Here is a 16,719-nt window from a genome sequence, read left to right as displayed (position 1 = left end):
CTCACGCAGAAATGTTGAGTGAAATGTACATAATGGTTATAAATGAGGCCCCTGGTGCCTGATAGTACTGAAGCTGGTGTCAGAGTAGTGAAGCATAGGCCCCTGGTGCCTGATAGTACTGAAGCTGGTGTCAGAGTAGTGAAGCATAGGCCCCTGGTGCCTGGTAGTACTGAAGCTGGTGTCAGAGAAGGGAAGCATAGGCCCCTGGTGCCTGATAGTACTGAAGCTGGTGTCAGAGTAGTGAAGCATAGGCCCCTGGTGCCTGGTAGTACTGAAGCTGGTGTCAGAGAAGGGAAGCATAGGCCTCTGGTGCCTGGTAGTACTGAAGCTGGTATCAGAGAAGGGAAGCATAGGCCTCTGGTGCCTGGTAGTACTGAAGCTGGTGTCAGAGAAGGGAAGCAGAGGCCCCTGGTGCCTGGTAGTACTGAAGCTGGTGTCAGAGAAGGGAAGCATAGGCCTCTGGTGCCTGGTAGTACTGAAGCTGGTATCAGAGAAGGGAAGCATAGGCCTCTGGTGCCTGGTAGTACTGAAGCTGGTGTCAGAGAAGGGAAGCAGAGGCCCCTGGTGCCTGGTAGTACTGAAGCTGGTGTCAGAGAAGGGAAGCATAGGCCTCTGGTGCCTGGTAGTACTGAAGCTGGTATCAGAGAAGGGAAGCAGAGGCCCCTGGTGCCTGGTAGTACTGAAGCTGGTGTCAGAGAAGGGAAGCATAGGCCCCTGGTGCCTGGTAGTACTGTGCTAGGTGGTGCTGTACACAGGGCAGCATGCAGACCAGAAAGCTTTACTGTGTGTGTGTGTGTTTTAGGAGGGCGTGCGTGCGTGTGTGCATACATCTGTGTGCAGGCAGGGAAAAGCATGCCCGTATCAAGCTTTCATCCACTTATTGCTGCTAGCTGAACAGTTTAGAGTTGACATTCCGTTCCTGTTTAAAGCCTAGGCAGCGTCGCCTCTCCTCCCTCCTCCTATCTGAGGAGATATTGTTAGATCTTAGCCATAAAGAGGAAAAAATCAAGGGGTTTTCTGAATGCAGCTTGTGTTGTTTTGTTCCCTGTCTTGCTGTTATCAGACATACACCCTTCATCATCTGTGCCTTACAGAGATATGTAGTCTAAGTCTTTTTACACCTGAATTGTGGAATAATCTCCCAAACTACAATGTGATGATTTAGTGCCTCTTGGGCAATTCAGACAGCTGATTGAGGACCTTTTTAATGATTTTTTTGTTGTTTTCTATGACTGTTTTGTATCTCTGTTTTGCTTTTTGTAGTGTATTGATGTGGTTATTTTTGTAATTACTGGGCTCATCTGTAAAAGTGAGAGGCTTGAAACGCAACAGTTTAGCCCGATTGGGAAAGACTATTTAAAAAAACATATATTTTACCTTTATTTAACTAGGCAAGTCAGTTAAGAACAAATTCTTATTTTCAATGATGACCTAGGAACAGTGAGTTAACTGCCTTGTTCAGGGGCAGAACGACAGATTTTTACCTTGTCAACTCGGGGATTCGATCTTGCAGCCTTTCGGTTACTAGTCCAACGCTCTAAACACTAGGCAACCTGCCGCCTGAAAATGACCTACAGTGCCTTCAAAAGGTATTCACACTCCTTGACTTTTTCCACATTTTGTTGTTACAGCCTGAATGTAAGATTTTGTGTCACTGACCTACACATATTACCCCATAATGTCAAAGTGGAATTACGTTTTTAGAAATGTTTACAAATTAAGAAAAGCTGAAATGTCTTGAGTCATTAAGTATTTGTTTTGTTATGGCAAGCCTAAAAAAGTTCATGAGTAAAAATGTGCTTAACAAGTCACATAAGTTGCATGGATTCACTCTGTGAAATAATAGTGTTTAACATAATTTTTTAATGACTACCTCATCTCTGTACCCCACACATTTCTATTTTATTTTATTTCACCTTTATTTAACCAGGTAGGACAGTTGAGAACAAGTTCTCATTTACAACTGCGACCTGGCCAAGATAAAGCAAAGCAGTGCGACAAAAACAACCACACAGAGTTACACATAAACAAACGTAAAGTCAGTAACACAATAGAAAAATCTATGTACAGTGTGTGCAAATGTAGAAGAGTAGGGCGGTAAGGCAATAAATAGGCCATAGAGGCAAAATAATTACAATTTAGCATTAACACTGGAGTGATAGATGTGCAGATGATGATGTGCAAATAGAGATACTGGGGTGCAAAAGAGCAAGAAGATAAATAACAATATGGGGATGAGGTAGTTGGGTGTGCTATTTACAGATGGGCTGTGTACATGTACAGTGATCAGTAAGCTGCTCTGACAGCTGATGCTTAAAGTTAGAGAGGGAGATATAAGTCTCAGCTTCAGACATTTTTGCAATTCGTTCCAGTCATTGGCAGCAGAGAATTGGAAAGAAAGGCGGCCAAATTAAGTGTTGGCTTTGGGGGTGACCAGTGAAATATACCTGCTGGAGCGCGTGCTACGGGTAGGTGTTGCTATGGGGTCCAATGAACTGAGATAAGGCGGGCCTTTACCTAGCAAAGACTTATAGATGACCTGGAGCCAGTGGGTTTGGCGACGAATATGTAGTGAGGGCCAGCCAATGAGAGCATACAGGTCACAGTGGTGGGTAGTATATGGGGCTTTGGTGACAAAACGGATGGCACTGTGATGGACTACATCCAGTTTTCTGAGTAGAGTGTTGGAGGCTATTTTGTAAATGACATCGCCGAAGTCGAGGATCAGTAGGATAGTTAATTTTATGAGGGTATGTTTGGCAGCATGAGTGACGGAGGCTTTGTTGCGAAATAGGAAGCCGATTCTAGATTTAATTTTGCATTAGAAATGCTTAATGTGAGTCTGGAAGGGGAGTTGATAGTCTAACCAGACACCTAGGTATTTGTAGTTGTCCACATATTCTAAGTCAGAACCGTCCAGAGTAGTGATGATAGTCGGGTGGGAGGGTGCGGGAAGAAATCGGTTGAAGAGCATGCACTTAGTTTAACTAGCATTTAAAAGCAGTTGGAGGCCACGGAAGGAGTGTTATATGGCGTTTAAGCTCGTTTGGAGGTTTGTTAGCACAGTGTCCAAAGAAGGGCCAGATGTATACAGAATGGTGTCGTCTGCGTAGAGGTGGATCAGAGAATCACCCGCAGCAAGAGCGATATCATTGATATATACAGAGAAGAGAGTCGGCCTGAGAATTGAAGCCTGTGGCACCCCCATAGAGACTGCCAGAGGTCCGGACAATAGGCCCTCCGATTTGACACACTGAACTCTGTCAGAGAAGTAGTTGGTGAACTAAGCGAGGCAGTCATTTGAGAAGCCAAATCTATTGAGTCTGCCGATAAGAATGTGGTGATTGACAGGATTTTGATCTGTGGTGACAGTGTTTCCTATCTTCAGTGCAGTGGGCAGCTGGGAGGACGTGCTCTTATTCTCCATGAACTTTACAGTGCTACAGGAAGCAAATTTCTGTTTGAAAAAGCTAGCTTTCATAACTGACTGAGTATATTGGTTCCTGACTTCCCTGAAAAGTTGCATATCGCGGGGGCTATTCGATGCTAATGCAGAATGGCACAGGATGTTTTTGTGCTGGTCAAGGGCAGTCAAGTCTGTGGTGAACCAAGGGCTATATCTATTCTAAGTTCTAAATTTTTTGAATGGGGCATGCTTATTTAAGATGGTGAGGAAAGCACTTTTGAAGAACAACCAGGCATCTTCTACTGGCGGGATGAGGTCAATATCCTTCCAGGATACCCAGGCCAAGTCAATTAGAAATGCCTGCTCGCTAGGGAGCGTTTGACAGTGATGAGGGGTGGTTCTTTGACCGTGGACCCATTACGCACGCAGGCAATGAGGCAGTGATCGCTGAGATCCTGGTTGAAGACAGCAGAGGTGTATTTAGAGGGCAAGTTGGTCAGGATGATATCTTAGAGGGTGCCCATGGTTACGGATTTAGGGTTGTACCTGGTAGGTTCCTTGATAATTTGTGTGAGATTGAGGGCATCTAGCTTAGATTGGAGGATGGCCAGGGTGTTAAGCATGTCCCAGTTTAGGTCACCTAACAGTATGAACTCTGAAGATAGATGGGGGGCGATCAATTCACATATGGTGTCCTGGGCACAGCTGGGGGCTGAAGGTGGTCTATAACAAGCGGCAACATTGAGAGACTTGTTTTGCAAAGGTGGATTTTTAGAAGTAGAAGCTCAAATTGTTTGGGCACAGACCTGGATAGTATGACAGAACTCTGCAGGCTATCTCTGCAGTAGATTGCAGAGATAGCCTGATAGAATTTGGCAGTTCTATCTTGTCGGAAAATGTGATAGTTAGGGATGGAAATTTCAGGATTTTTGGTGGCCAGGATTCAGGCACGGCTAGGACATCCGGGTTGGCGGAGTAGGATAAGGGTACAGCTAAAGGCTATAAGAACTGGTTGTCTAGTGCGTTCAGAACAGAGAGTAAAAGGAGCAGATTTCTGGGCGCGGAAGAATAGATTCAAGGCATAATGTACAGACAAGGGTATGGTAGGATGTGAGTACAGTGGAGGAAAACCTAGGCATTGAGTGACGATGAGAGAGGTTTTGTCTCTAGAGGCACCATTTAAGCCAGGTGAGGTCACCGCATGTGTGGGGGGTGGAACAAAAGGGCTAGCTAAGGCATATTAAGCAGGGCTGGAGGCTCTACAGTGAAATAAGACAATAATCCCTAACCAAAACAGCAGTAGACAAGGCAGTGCCTTCGGAAAGTATTCAGACCCGTTGACCTTTTCTACATTTTGTTACGTTACAGCCTTATTCAGTATTCAGACCCTTTACTCAGTACTTTGTTAAAGCACCGTCGACAGTGATTACAGCCTCGAGTCTTCTTAGGTATGACGCTACAAGCTTGGCACATCTGTACTTGGGGAGTTTCTCCCATTCTTCTTTGCATATCCTCTCAAGCTCTGTCAGGTTGGAGGGGAGCATTGCAGCACAGCTATTTTCACGTCTCTCCAGAGATGTTCTATCGGGTTCAAGTCCGGGCTCTGGCTGGGCCACTCAAGGACATTCAGAGACTTATCCCGAAGCCACTCCTGCCTTGTCTTGGCTGTGTGAACCTTCGCCGCAGTCTGAGGTCCTGAGCGCTCTGAAGCAGGTTTTCATCAAGGATCTCTCTGTACTTTGCTCCGTTCATCTTTTCCTCAATCCTGACTAGTCTCCCAATCCCTGCCGCTGAAAAACATTCCCACAGCATGATGCTGTCACCACCATGCTTCACCGTAGGGATGGTGCCAGGTTTCATCCAGATGTGAAGCTTGGCATCCAAGCCAAAGAGTTCAATCTTGGTTTCATCAGACCAGAGAATCTTGTTTCTCATGGTCTGAGAGTCTTTAGATGCCTTTTAGCAAACTTAAAGTGGGCTGTCATGTGCCTTTTACTGAGGAGTGGCTTCCGCCTGGCCACTCTACCATAAACGTCTGATTGGTGGAGTGCTGCATAGATGGTTGGGCTTCTGAAAGGTTCTCCCATCTCCACAGAGGAACTCTAGAGCTCTGTCAGGGTGACCATCGGGTTCTTGGTCACCTCCCTGCCTAAGGTCCTTCTCCCCCGATTGCTCAGTTTGCCGGGCGGCCAGCTCTAGGAAGAGTCTTGGTGGTTCCAAACTTCTTCCATTTAAGAATGATGGCGGCCACTGTGTTCTTGGGGACCTTCAATTCTGCAGAAATGTTTTGGTGCCCTTCCCCAGATCTGTGCCTCGACACAATCCTGTCAATTCCTTTGGTCTCTTGGCTTGGAGTGTGCCTTTCCAAATCATGTCCAATCAATTGAATGTACCGCAGGTGGACTCCAATCAAGTTGTTGAAACATCTCAAGGATGACCAATGGAAACAGCATGCACTTGAGCTCAATTTCGAGTCTCGTAGCAAAGGGTCTGAATAGCAAAGGTATTTCTGTTTTTTGTTTTTTATCAATTTGGAAAAATTTCTAAAAACCTGTTTTCCATTTGTCATTATGGGGTATTGTGTGTAGATTGCTGAGCATTAAAGAAATGTAATCCCTTTTAGAATAAGGGTGTAAAGTTACAAAATGCGGAAAAAGTCAAGGGGTCTGAAGACTTTCCAAAGGCACTGTACAATTATCTGTAAGGTCCCTCAGTCAAACATTGAATTTTAAACACAGATTCAACCACAAAGACCAGGGAGGTTTTCCAATGCCTCGCAAAGAAGGGCACCTATTGGTAGATGGGTAAAAATAAAAAAGCAGACATTGAATATCGGTTTGAGCATGGTGAAGCTATTAATTATGGTGTATCCATGTACCCAGTCACTACAAAGATACGGGCATCCTTCTTAATTCAGTTGCTGGAGAAGAAGAAGGAAACCACTCAGGGATTTCACCATGAGGCCAATGGTGACTTTAAAACAGTTACAGAGTTTAATGGCTGTGATAGGAGAAAGCTGAAGATGGATCAACAACATTGTAGTTAGTCCACAATGCTAACCTTATTTACAGAGTGAAAAGAAGGAAGCCTGTACAGAATACATTCATATTCTAAAACATGCATCCGGTTTGCAACAAGGCACTAAAGTAATACTGCAAAAAATATGGCAAAGCAATACACTTTTTGTCCTGAATACAAAGTGTTATGTTTGCGGCAAATCCAAAACAGCACATTACTGAGTACCACTCTCCATTTTTTCAGGCATAGTGGTGCTGCATCATGTTATGTGTATGCTTGTAATCATTAAGGACTAGGGAGTTTTTCAGGATAAAAAAGAAAAGGAATTGAGCTAAGCACAGGCAAAATCCTAGAGGAAAACCTGGTTCAGTCTGCTTTTCACCAGACACTAGGATATGAATTCAACTTTCAGTAGGACAATAACCTAAAACACAAGGCCAAATATAATTATGAATGTTCCTGAGTGGCCTAGTTACAGTTTTGACTTGAAGATCTATGGCAAAAAAAAAAGAATAATGTGCAAATATTGTACAATCCAGGTGTGCAAAGCTCTTAGAGACTTCCCCAGAAAGACTCACAGCTGTAGTTGCTGCCAAAGGTGATTCTAACATGTATTGACTCAGGGGTATTTCATTTTCAATAAATTAGCAAAAATGTCTAAAAACATGTTTTTACTTTGTCGTTATGGGGTATTACGTGTAGATGGCTGAGATTCATTTAATTTGGGCTGTAACACAACAAAATGTGGAATTAGTCAAGAGGTATGAATACTTTCTGAAGGTACAATATTACATGTGTAATGCTGGAAAAACATATTGTAAGAAAGCTGTAAATATGAAGCAAAACGAGAGTTACAGTTGGTAGTTTGAGTGATAAGTTAGGCCTTGCTGTGTCTGTATCTTGAAGATGTTTCTCACACATAGTCCATTCATTCTGCAGCTGCATTAGGGCTGACTGGTGGAGGGGGCGAACTGAATCTCCTAAAACATTCTTCTCACGCTGTTCTCCCTCGACAGGCCTTGGCTGACGGCTGTTACAGGGACATGGTGGGGATGGGAGTAGTGTGTGTGCGTTTGTGTATGTATAATATTAAGGTTATTTCACGACCATCTCATGGGCACACATCTGTCTGGCGCTGGCTCTGGGTCTAGCTGGGAAGACAGCAGATGTTTGACTCACTAGAAATGCAGGACAGCTGATAGTGCTCTCCTCTCCGATGGGATCTTGGCTGCATTGTCCCAACCCTCTCTGTTCCTCCTGATCGTTCTGCCAATGCTGCTGGTCATCGATTGTTCACGGAGACAAAATGTTGGAATTCCTATTCCTCTTGCACTGTAAACAACAGCTGGGCAAACTTAGAGGGGTTAACTTGTCTTGAGGCTTCTCCCTGTGGCCTCACTCGGCTGTCCTTCCATACCCCGTAGAATGTGTTCCTCTCGTTTTTGGTCTGTACCTCCTTTTACATCAGGGATGGGCAACTTTGATGAGGTTGGGGGCCTCAAAAAAATGGTGGCTGCAATTCTACACATTTTGCCATAGATGTGGAGAGAAATGTTAGCAGTTTTTAATATGATATCTGAGTGAAAGTTTCTAGATGTTGTGAATTACCCCGGTCGGTAATTCGACAATGATTACTAGATGTTTAGATAGTTGGCTAGACGAACTTACCAATCTAAAAAATGTTTGCTGACATGGGCTAATTGAGGGACAATTGATGCACAACCAAATTTCGATATTGCACCTTGTGTATTCTACTATTCCAACTCTCAACAGTAAATTGAGACTCCGACTGTGTTCCATAACAATTTTTGCTTGTTTGTTTTGGAAATTGATCCACGGATCTACAAAAGGGGGGCCAGTTGCCCATCCCTAAACAGAAGACTTACAGTGATGCATATCAAGTGACAATTCGGCAAACATTGAGCAGGGAGCAGCACCTTTATCTGGAGGCAATGATAACAGGGATTTTTCTGCCATTGAAATCCTTGGGTGCGTTTTTTCTGGTCGCCTAAGTCCAAACCGTAAAAAAAATATAAATAATTTGCGATGAAAAAAAAACGCTTTCAGTTTAAACTTAAACGACCATTGCCATGGCCCCTGCCATGGCCACCACCTAAGCCGCTTTTTGATTAAGACAAAATGCTGAATAACTGAAACACAGGGGACATGTCCCAACTCCTAGAGGGACCTAAAGGTTACACTAGCTTCTGTGTTAAAGTTGCAGGGCATGAAAAAAAAAATGGTTCTAAAAGTGTGATAACTGACGCTACATTGTTTATTGATTAACTTATCAAGTGATGAACCACTGACTGATAAGCAATGAATGTGGTCTAGTCTACGAGGATTTATTTTGCCAGTATGGCAATGTGTCTCTCATCCAGAGAGAGAGGGAGAGAGAATGCACGAGAGAGAGAATGAGTAAGAGAGAGTGAGAGATATAGGGAGAGAGAGAGAGATAGAGGGAAAGAAAAAGAGAGAGAGAAAGAATGACATAGAGAGAGAGCGAGAAAGAGAACCCCATCAGACCCCATCTATCCCAAGGGAGTGGGACTGGGAAGCAGGAGATGATCACACCAACGGTTGGCTGGTTGGCTCCAGTGAAAAGAAATTGTCCAGTCAGCGGTTTCCTTTTGAAAAAGTCCCGGGATTGTTGTTGTAGGGTGTTCAGTCAGGGGAGATAGGATTTGAGGGAGAGATCAAGTTATTTATTAGCCGGAGACATTTAAATGGGAAACTCTGCCATGATGGGTACGGGTGGAAATGGGAACTGGCGTGCCATGCCAACTGGAAATGCCAAGGGTGGCATGCTGCCTGGGAAGTATGCAAACATATAGCTCAGGTTTTGGACAACAACAGGGTCCGGTGGGGATGATATGGACCCAGGTAGAGAGAGGTTAAGGCTCTGTTTTTTTGCCAAAAGTTTTGAAGTTGAGAGAGTAGGCTGGATACCTTGGGTGGTATCATCAATGCATTATCAAGATGATCAGATATCAGATTTGCTGCCTTAGTGCTCAATGTCTTCAATTAGATTTGTGTTGTTTTATTGTGTCAGTAATGACCTTCCACAGAGATTAGATCTCTTTGAGAATATAGACTCCTTCCCCTATTGAACTGTTATCAAAATCAGGTATGGAAATGAACACCATCCCATACCTTTTCCCCTCTTCTCCAAATGCATTTAACAATCTCTTCACACCTTGACTTAATGAAGGGATCACCCTCTGGTTTTGGAGATGGGACCTTTCAGTGACTGCTACACTGTGAGAATGTTTTAACATAATCTTTCCATGATAAAGAGCTTGCTTCCTGATCCTCTGCTGAGGGTCCATCATAAAGCTCTGATTGTGGTATGCTGCTCAGGACCGCCTGCCTGCCTGCCTGGGGGATGGAGCTTAAAGCATACTTTAACAGATTTGTGTCATCAAAACATTCTGATGTCAACCTCAACTAGCTCACTGGTCTTAAGATCTGTGTTCAATTTCTGTGTTCAATCATGCACCTGCACCAAGCTGAAGCTCCATGATATTAGTGACTCTTGATCAACCATTGTGAAATCAATGCAAAATGCAATAAACATTTACAGACAATCATAAAATAGAAAATACCTTTAAAAAGTAACTAGAAACAATCAATTTTATGCAAACAGCAGCCTTAAGAATCTGGTTAGTTGAAGACTGGCGGTTGTCTCCATCCATGTTGCGTAGGTTTTGTGAATGGCATGTCCTCATTCACAACCACTTGCATATCTACTCTACTATCTACTGGTCTCCGACAGTTCACATAGATGACGAACATTAAAGCAAACATACCACAATGCACCTATTTCCTGTGTGAAGCTCACAGCTTGACAGCCTCACACTACTGTCTAGGACTGCTGGGTGTAACCTAACTGACCTGGGCAACGTCCCAACTGGTACTCTATTCCCTATATAGTGCACTTTTGACCAGAACCCTATAGGGGCCTGGGACTGGAAGGAAAACAAACCTGAGATGGTAGTGTGGGGCTGAAAAATATGGTTCCATCTGGAGACTTTAGACTTCAACCTCTATAAATCTCACTGTGGTGTTGTGTGTGTCTGCTGTCTGCAGGTGGCTCAGAGCTCCAAGGTGTGGGGAGAGGTGCCGCTGCCCGAGGACCTGGACTCCGAGAGGACTGTCGTCCAAAGGTCTCAGCGGTTCTTAGACGATGACGAGGACTTCACTGCGGACGAAGCATCAGGAGGTAGGGTCTGGGGTCATCACAACTGGTTCGCAAACCAGCTTTCCTTTCATATTGAAACTTAATTTAGGATATACATGTAAAGATCATGATTACAATGCTATACTGTATAGAATGTCACGCTGCCCCTGAATAGTCCTTACAGCAAAGCAGTGGTCCCATCAGTGGTCCCATCCATAGTGAATCTAACTGTTTACTGTAACTATTTTCTCCCCCATAATCCACTAGGTGCACAGGGTTCATTCTCCACCCTGCTGCACTTCAGATGTACAGTTTATGTTCCACCTGTTGAGTAAATTAATGGTTAGTCCTCCCTGGTCCTCCCTAGTCCTCCCTGGTCCTCCCTGGTCCTCCCTAGTCCTCCCTGGTCCTCCCTGGTCCTCCCTAGTCCTCCCTGGTCCTCCCTAGTCCTCCCTAGTCCTCCCTGGTCCTCCCTGGTCCTCCCTGGTCCTCCCTGGTTCTGCCTGGGCCCTGAACTGTACTAGCATGCTGAACTGACCACACCTCTTTCATCTTCTCGGTAGATCTGCCCAGTGGAGAGGAGGATGGAAGCACACCAGAACCCACAGTGGTGACTGAGATCAGTACAAGTAAGAACCCTCAGCCCTTAGCACAACAGTCCCTGCAACTCTAGGAACAGGCACGTGCACAGATAGGGCTTTATCCTTCCAGTCTCCTGAGTGCCCTTTTTTTTATAAAGTTTTTGTCGTTGTGGTTCTGAACCCATTGCCCGCAAGTCGTCATTAAATTCTACTCTATGCTTCAGAACCAAAACATTGTGCGTCTTGATTGTTGACCAATGACCAGTCATCAGCATTGTCGCGCAATAGCTGGCGTACATATTCAGATTAGTGACCAGAAAGAACTTGTTTAATTTCCTCCAGTTTGGCAAAAACTGAGTAGGCCTAAGTTAATCACCCATATAAAATACAGTTTAGCAGTTTAAATACTTATCTTAGCCAGAACAATCTACTACTGACTCATCTTAGCCAGAACAATCTACTACTGACTTATCTTAGCCAGAACAATCTACTACTGACTCATCTTAGCCAGAACAATCTACTACTGACTGACTCATCTTAGCCAGAACAATCTACTACTGACTCATCTTAGCCAGAACAATCTACTACTGACTCATCTTAGCCAGAACAATATACTACTGACTCATCTTAGCCAGAACAATATACTACTGACTCATCTTAGCCAGAACAATCTACTACTGACTCATCTTAGCCAGAACAATCTGCTACTGACTCATTTTAGCCAGAACAATCTACTACTGACTCATCTTAGCCAGAACAATCTACTACTACTCATCTTAGCCAGAACAATATACTACTACTTATCTTAGCCAGAACAATCTACTACTGACTCATCTTAGCCAGAACAATCTACTACTGACTCATCTTAGCCAGAACGATCTACTACTGACTCATCTTAGCCAGAACAATCTACTACTGACTCATCTTAGCCAGAACAATCTACTACTGACTTATCTTAGCCAGAACAATCTACTACTGACTCATCTTAGCCAGAACAATCTACTACTGACTTATCTTAGCCAGAACAATCTACTACTGACTCATCTTAGCCAGAACAATCTACTACTGACTTATCTTAGCCAGAACAATCTACTACTGACTCATCTTAGCCAGGGGTTTTGTACCACTCCATTTTGGGGGTTGCAGGTCAAAAACTTTGCAAACCGCAGGGATACATGATAGTGGCAACAAATGGAGTTGGAAAATGTAGTTGGGCTGGATATAGTAGCCTACAGTATTTCCTACAATCTTCTGTTTTGACTGGAATTGTGTTGTCATTCTTAATAAGTGCAGTATTTATTCCAATTCAAAATAGTTTAGCAAAATACTTTACCCATCAGATTGTGCTGTCTGTCTCTGAATGGTGTCTCCTCCACATCCGGCTGCACCATCTTCTTTCACAGTGTTGAGTGTCTGTTCACAACAGGGAGGCAGAGATGCACGAGATGTAAACATTCCCATTTCTTCCTTTGATCCAATGACAGAAGGTGAAAACACAATACCACACATGAAAGAGGAAGACAAACAAAAAGCTGAAGCAGACAACACAAACAACTTTGTTTTGCAATCCTCAATCTCCTTCCCATGATTCTGGTGCTGTCCTCTTTGAGATTTGTAGATCTATGCCAATAGGAGCTTTCCTTCTGAGGGCAGATATGCACAGAATAAGCATCATTGAATATACTCAGCTAAATTTAACAGAACCAGTGAGAGGTGAGATTACAAAATGTCTGGCTAAATTTGGAGTGAGTGGTGTGACTTGAACACAATGTTAACATGTTAGTCATGCTGCTCTACCTGGAGCACCACCTCTTAACTGTATTTTTACACCTATAGTGCTGTGTTTAGCCAAGGGTTGGATGACAGTCTGGACAACAGGAGTTCTTGTTAGCAAAGTGTGGGACTTTCTCTATCCTACTTGACCTAAGCATTAAGGCTGTCACCTGCTATGCATCGAGGACATCAATCCCTTTTTTGTTTTCTAGTTTATACTATCAGACGATCTAGCGATATTCCCCTTAGATTCCGTCAGGGAACCATATCTGCTGTTTATAGCTGTGCTAGCCTGGTACGTTTATGTGCAGGTTATTGCCTGATTCATGCAATCTTGTATGGTGCCACTAATGACATCAAACTTTAATCCACCTTCCCATCTTATTAACCTCACTGGAATCAGGCAATAACAGTAGTGAGTTGACTTAAGGCAATAGTGGCCCTTTAGGAGTATAGCTAGTGTAGTCTCATGGTACTAGTCCTCAACACCGTGTTCTCGTTCAAGAAACCTAGAACGGCAGGAGTCGAGGCTGTGAGTACGGGTAAAATAATACCAGATGAACTTGAACCGAGGATTATGATGACGTTTTCTAGCCCAAAGACTAAGTCACCTCCACTCTGTTTTGTAATGGCGGCTGGTTCATAGTTTGTCCTTGGTGCCAGACGGTGTTGACTGGCAACCACCAGCCAGCTAGTGGAGCTCATTACATCATGATGGAATAATTGTTTTTGTAGCAGCATTACAGGGCTGACATCAGATCTGGGGCAGCCAGGGGCATAGCATGTGCTCTCTGCTACCGGAAAGAGCTCAGCATGTAACAACGCCTCTCGAGGAGGGGGGTGTGTAGGAAATCAGGAGCAGGAGAGCAGATAGGTTCCAGGGTAATCAATGTTTATTCAGGCAGTCCCGAAAGCACAAAACAATAGGAAAACCGCACTAACGTCGTTTCCACCCACAGGGAAGGAATTACGCACACGGAGGAGAAACCTCGACTCTGCAAACTACTGAGCAAAATGCCCACGGTAAACACATACCGTAATAAACACAACAAATCCCGTGGTGCAGGCACGCACCCCTTACAAGCACAATACAGCAATAATCCCGCATACAGCCTAACCTGCAGCGGGGAAATATAAACCCACCGAAATCAGTTAAACTAAACACAGGTGTGAAAAACCAGACAGAACTAAACGAAAAGGAAAATGGGATCGGTGGCAGCGACGACGACCGCCGAGCACCGCCCGAACAGGGAGAGGAACCACCTTCGGTGGAAGTCGTGACAGTACCCCCCCCCCCCCCCCCGACGCGCGGCTCCCACAGCGCGCCGACACCGGCCTCGAGGACGACCCGGAGGACGAGGTGTAGGGCGATCCGGATGGAGGCGGTGAAACTCACTTTGCAGAGATGGATCCAAGACGTCCCCCACCGGCACCCAGCATCTCGCCTCCGGACCGTACCCCTCCCAATCCATGAGGTACTGCAGGCCCCCCACCCAGTATGGATCGTACCGTACCGTACACCGGGGCCCCCTCGATGTCCGGGGGGGCGGAGGGACCTCCTACACCTCAGCTTCTTGAAGCGGACCAGCCACCACCGGCCTGAGGAGAGACTCATGAAATGAGGGGTTAATACGGTAATAACGGGGGAGCTGTAACCTATAACACACCTTGTTTATCCTCCTCAGGACTTTAAATGGCCCCACAAACCGCGGACCCAGCTTCCGGCAGGGCAGGCGGAGGGGCAGGTTTCGGGTCGAGAGCCAGACCCGATCCCCAGGGGTGAACACTGGGGCCTCACTGCGGTGGCGGTCAGCGCTCGTCTTCTGCGGCCCTCGGCCCGGTTGAGGTGCTCCTGGACGGCCTCCCAGGTCTCCCTCAAGTGCTGTACCCAATCCTCCACCACAGGAGCCTCGGTCTGGCTCTGATGCCATGGTACCAGGACCGGCTGATACCCCAACACGCACTGAAAAGGCGAAATGTTCGTTGAGGATTGGCAGAGCGAGTTCTGGGCCATCTCTGCCCATGGAACATACCTCGCCCACTCCCCTGGCCGGTCCTGGCAATACGACCGCAGAAACCTACACACATCCTGGTTCACTCTCTCCACCTGCCCATTACTCTCGGGGTGAAAACCAGAGGTCAGGCTGACCGAGACCCCCAGACGCTCCATGAACGCCTTCCACACCCATGACGTGAACTGGGGTCCCCAATCAGAAACTATGTCCTCAGGCACCTTGTAGTGCCGGAAGACATTTTACATTTACATTTTAGTCATTTAGCAGACGCTCTTATTCAGAGCAACTTACAGTAGTGAATGCATACATCTCATACATTTTTCCCCCGTACTGGTCTCCCGTGGGAATCGAACCCACAACCCTGGCGTTGCAAACACCATGCTCTACCAACTGAGCCACACGGGACTACCACCCGTGAGTAAATAGGGCCTCCGCAGTCTGTAGGGCCGTAGGGAGACCGGGCAAAGGGATGAGACGACAGGACTTAGAGAACCGATCCACAACGACCAGGATCGTGGTGTTCCCCTGGGAAGGAGGGAGATCGGTCAGGAAGTCTACCGATAAGTGTGACCAAGGCCGCTGTGGAACGGGGAGGGGTTGTAACTTCCCTCTGGGCAGGTGTCTAGGAGCCTTGCACTGAGCGCACACCGAACAGGAGGAGATGTAAAACCTCACGTCCTTTGCTAAAGTGGGCCACCAGTACTTCCCCCTAAGGCTTCGCACCGTCCTATCTATGCCTGGATGACCAGAGGAAGGTAACGTATGCGCCCACCGAATCAATCTATCGCGGACACCAAGTGGAACATACCTCCATCCCGCAGGACACTGAGGCGGAGTTGGCTCCGAACGACATGCTCGCTCGATGTCCGCATCCACCTCCCACACCACCGGCACCACCAGATAACAGGCCGGAAGTATGGGGGTGGGATCGATGGGCCGTTCCTCCGTATCATACAGACGGGACAGTGCGTCTGCCTTAGTGTTCTGGGAACCTGGTCTATACGAGATTGTAAATCTAAATCTGGTGAAAAACATGGCCCACCTTGCCTGACAAGGGTTCAGTCTCCTCGCCGCCCGGATGTACTCCAGATTACGGTAGTCAGTCCAGATGAGGAAAGGGTGTTTGGCCCCCTCGAGCCAATGTCTCCACACTTTCAGCGCTTTTACGACAGCTAGCAACTCCCGGTCCCCCACGTCATAGTTTTGCTCCGCCGGGCTGAGCTTCCTCGAAAAGAAAGCGCAGGGGCGGAGCTTCAGTGGTGTGCCTGAGCGCTGTGAGAGCACGGCTCCTACCCTAGCCTCGGACGCGTCCACCTCCACCATGAATGCCAAAGAGGGATCCGGATGAGCCAATACGGGAGCCTCGGTAAACAGAGACTTCAAGCAATCAAAAGCTCTGTCCGCCTCAGCCGACCACCGCAGACGCACCGGCCCTCCCTTCAGCAGTGAGGTAATGGGAGCAGCCACCTGCCCCGGATAAACCTCCGGTAGTAATGGGCAAACCCTAAAAACCGCTGCACCTCCTTCACCGTGGTGGGAGTCGGTCAATTACGCACGGCCGAAATGCGGTCACACTCCATTTCCACCCCTGATGTGGAAATGTGATACTCCAGGAAGGAGATGGACTGTTTGAAGAACACACATTTCTCAGCCTTGACGTATAAGTCATGCTCCAACAGTCGCCCAAGCACTTTGTGCACCAGAGACACATGCACGGCACGTGTAGCGGAATATATCCGGCTGTCA

The 16,719-nt window shown here is 46.2% G+C and overlaps 1 protein-coding gene across 16 annotated transcripts in view; it reads left to right on the top strand.

The window, feature by feature from the left end:
- The window catches only part of hspg2 (heparan sulfate proteoglycan 2), a 198,342-nt gene that overhangs the window by 50,202 nt on the left and 131,421 nt on the right, over nt 1-16,719 (top strand). For all 16 annotated transcript variants that reach the window (XM_045696264.2, XM_045696273.2, XM_045696263.2 and 13 more), the window contains exons 2-3: nt 10,514-10,646; nt 11,168-11,233. In XM_045696264.2, the coding sequence (XP_045552220.2) occupies nt 10,514-10,646; nt 11,168-11,233 (199 nt within the window). The remainder of the gene's footprint in view (nt 1-10,513; nt 10,647-11,167; nt 11,234-16,719) is intronic.

The sequence above is a fragment of the Salmo salar genome, chromosome 15 (genome assembly GCF_965601325.2).
Source record: "Salmo salar chromosome 15, fSalSal1, whole genome shotgun sequence".
Lineage (NCBI taxonomy): Eukaryota > Metazoa > Chordata > Actinopteri > Salmoniformes > Salmonidae > Salmo > Salmo salar.
Note: the sequence above shows the minus strand (reverse complement) of the source record. Positions and strands in the feature narration are given on the sequence as shown.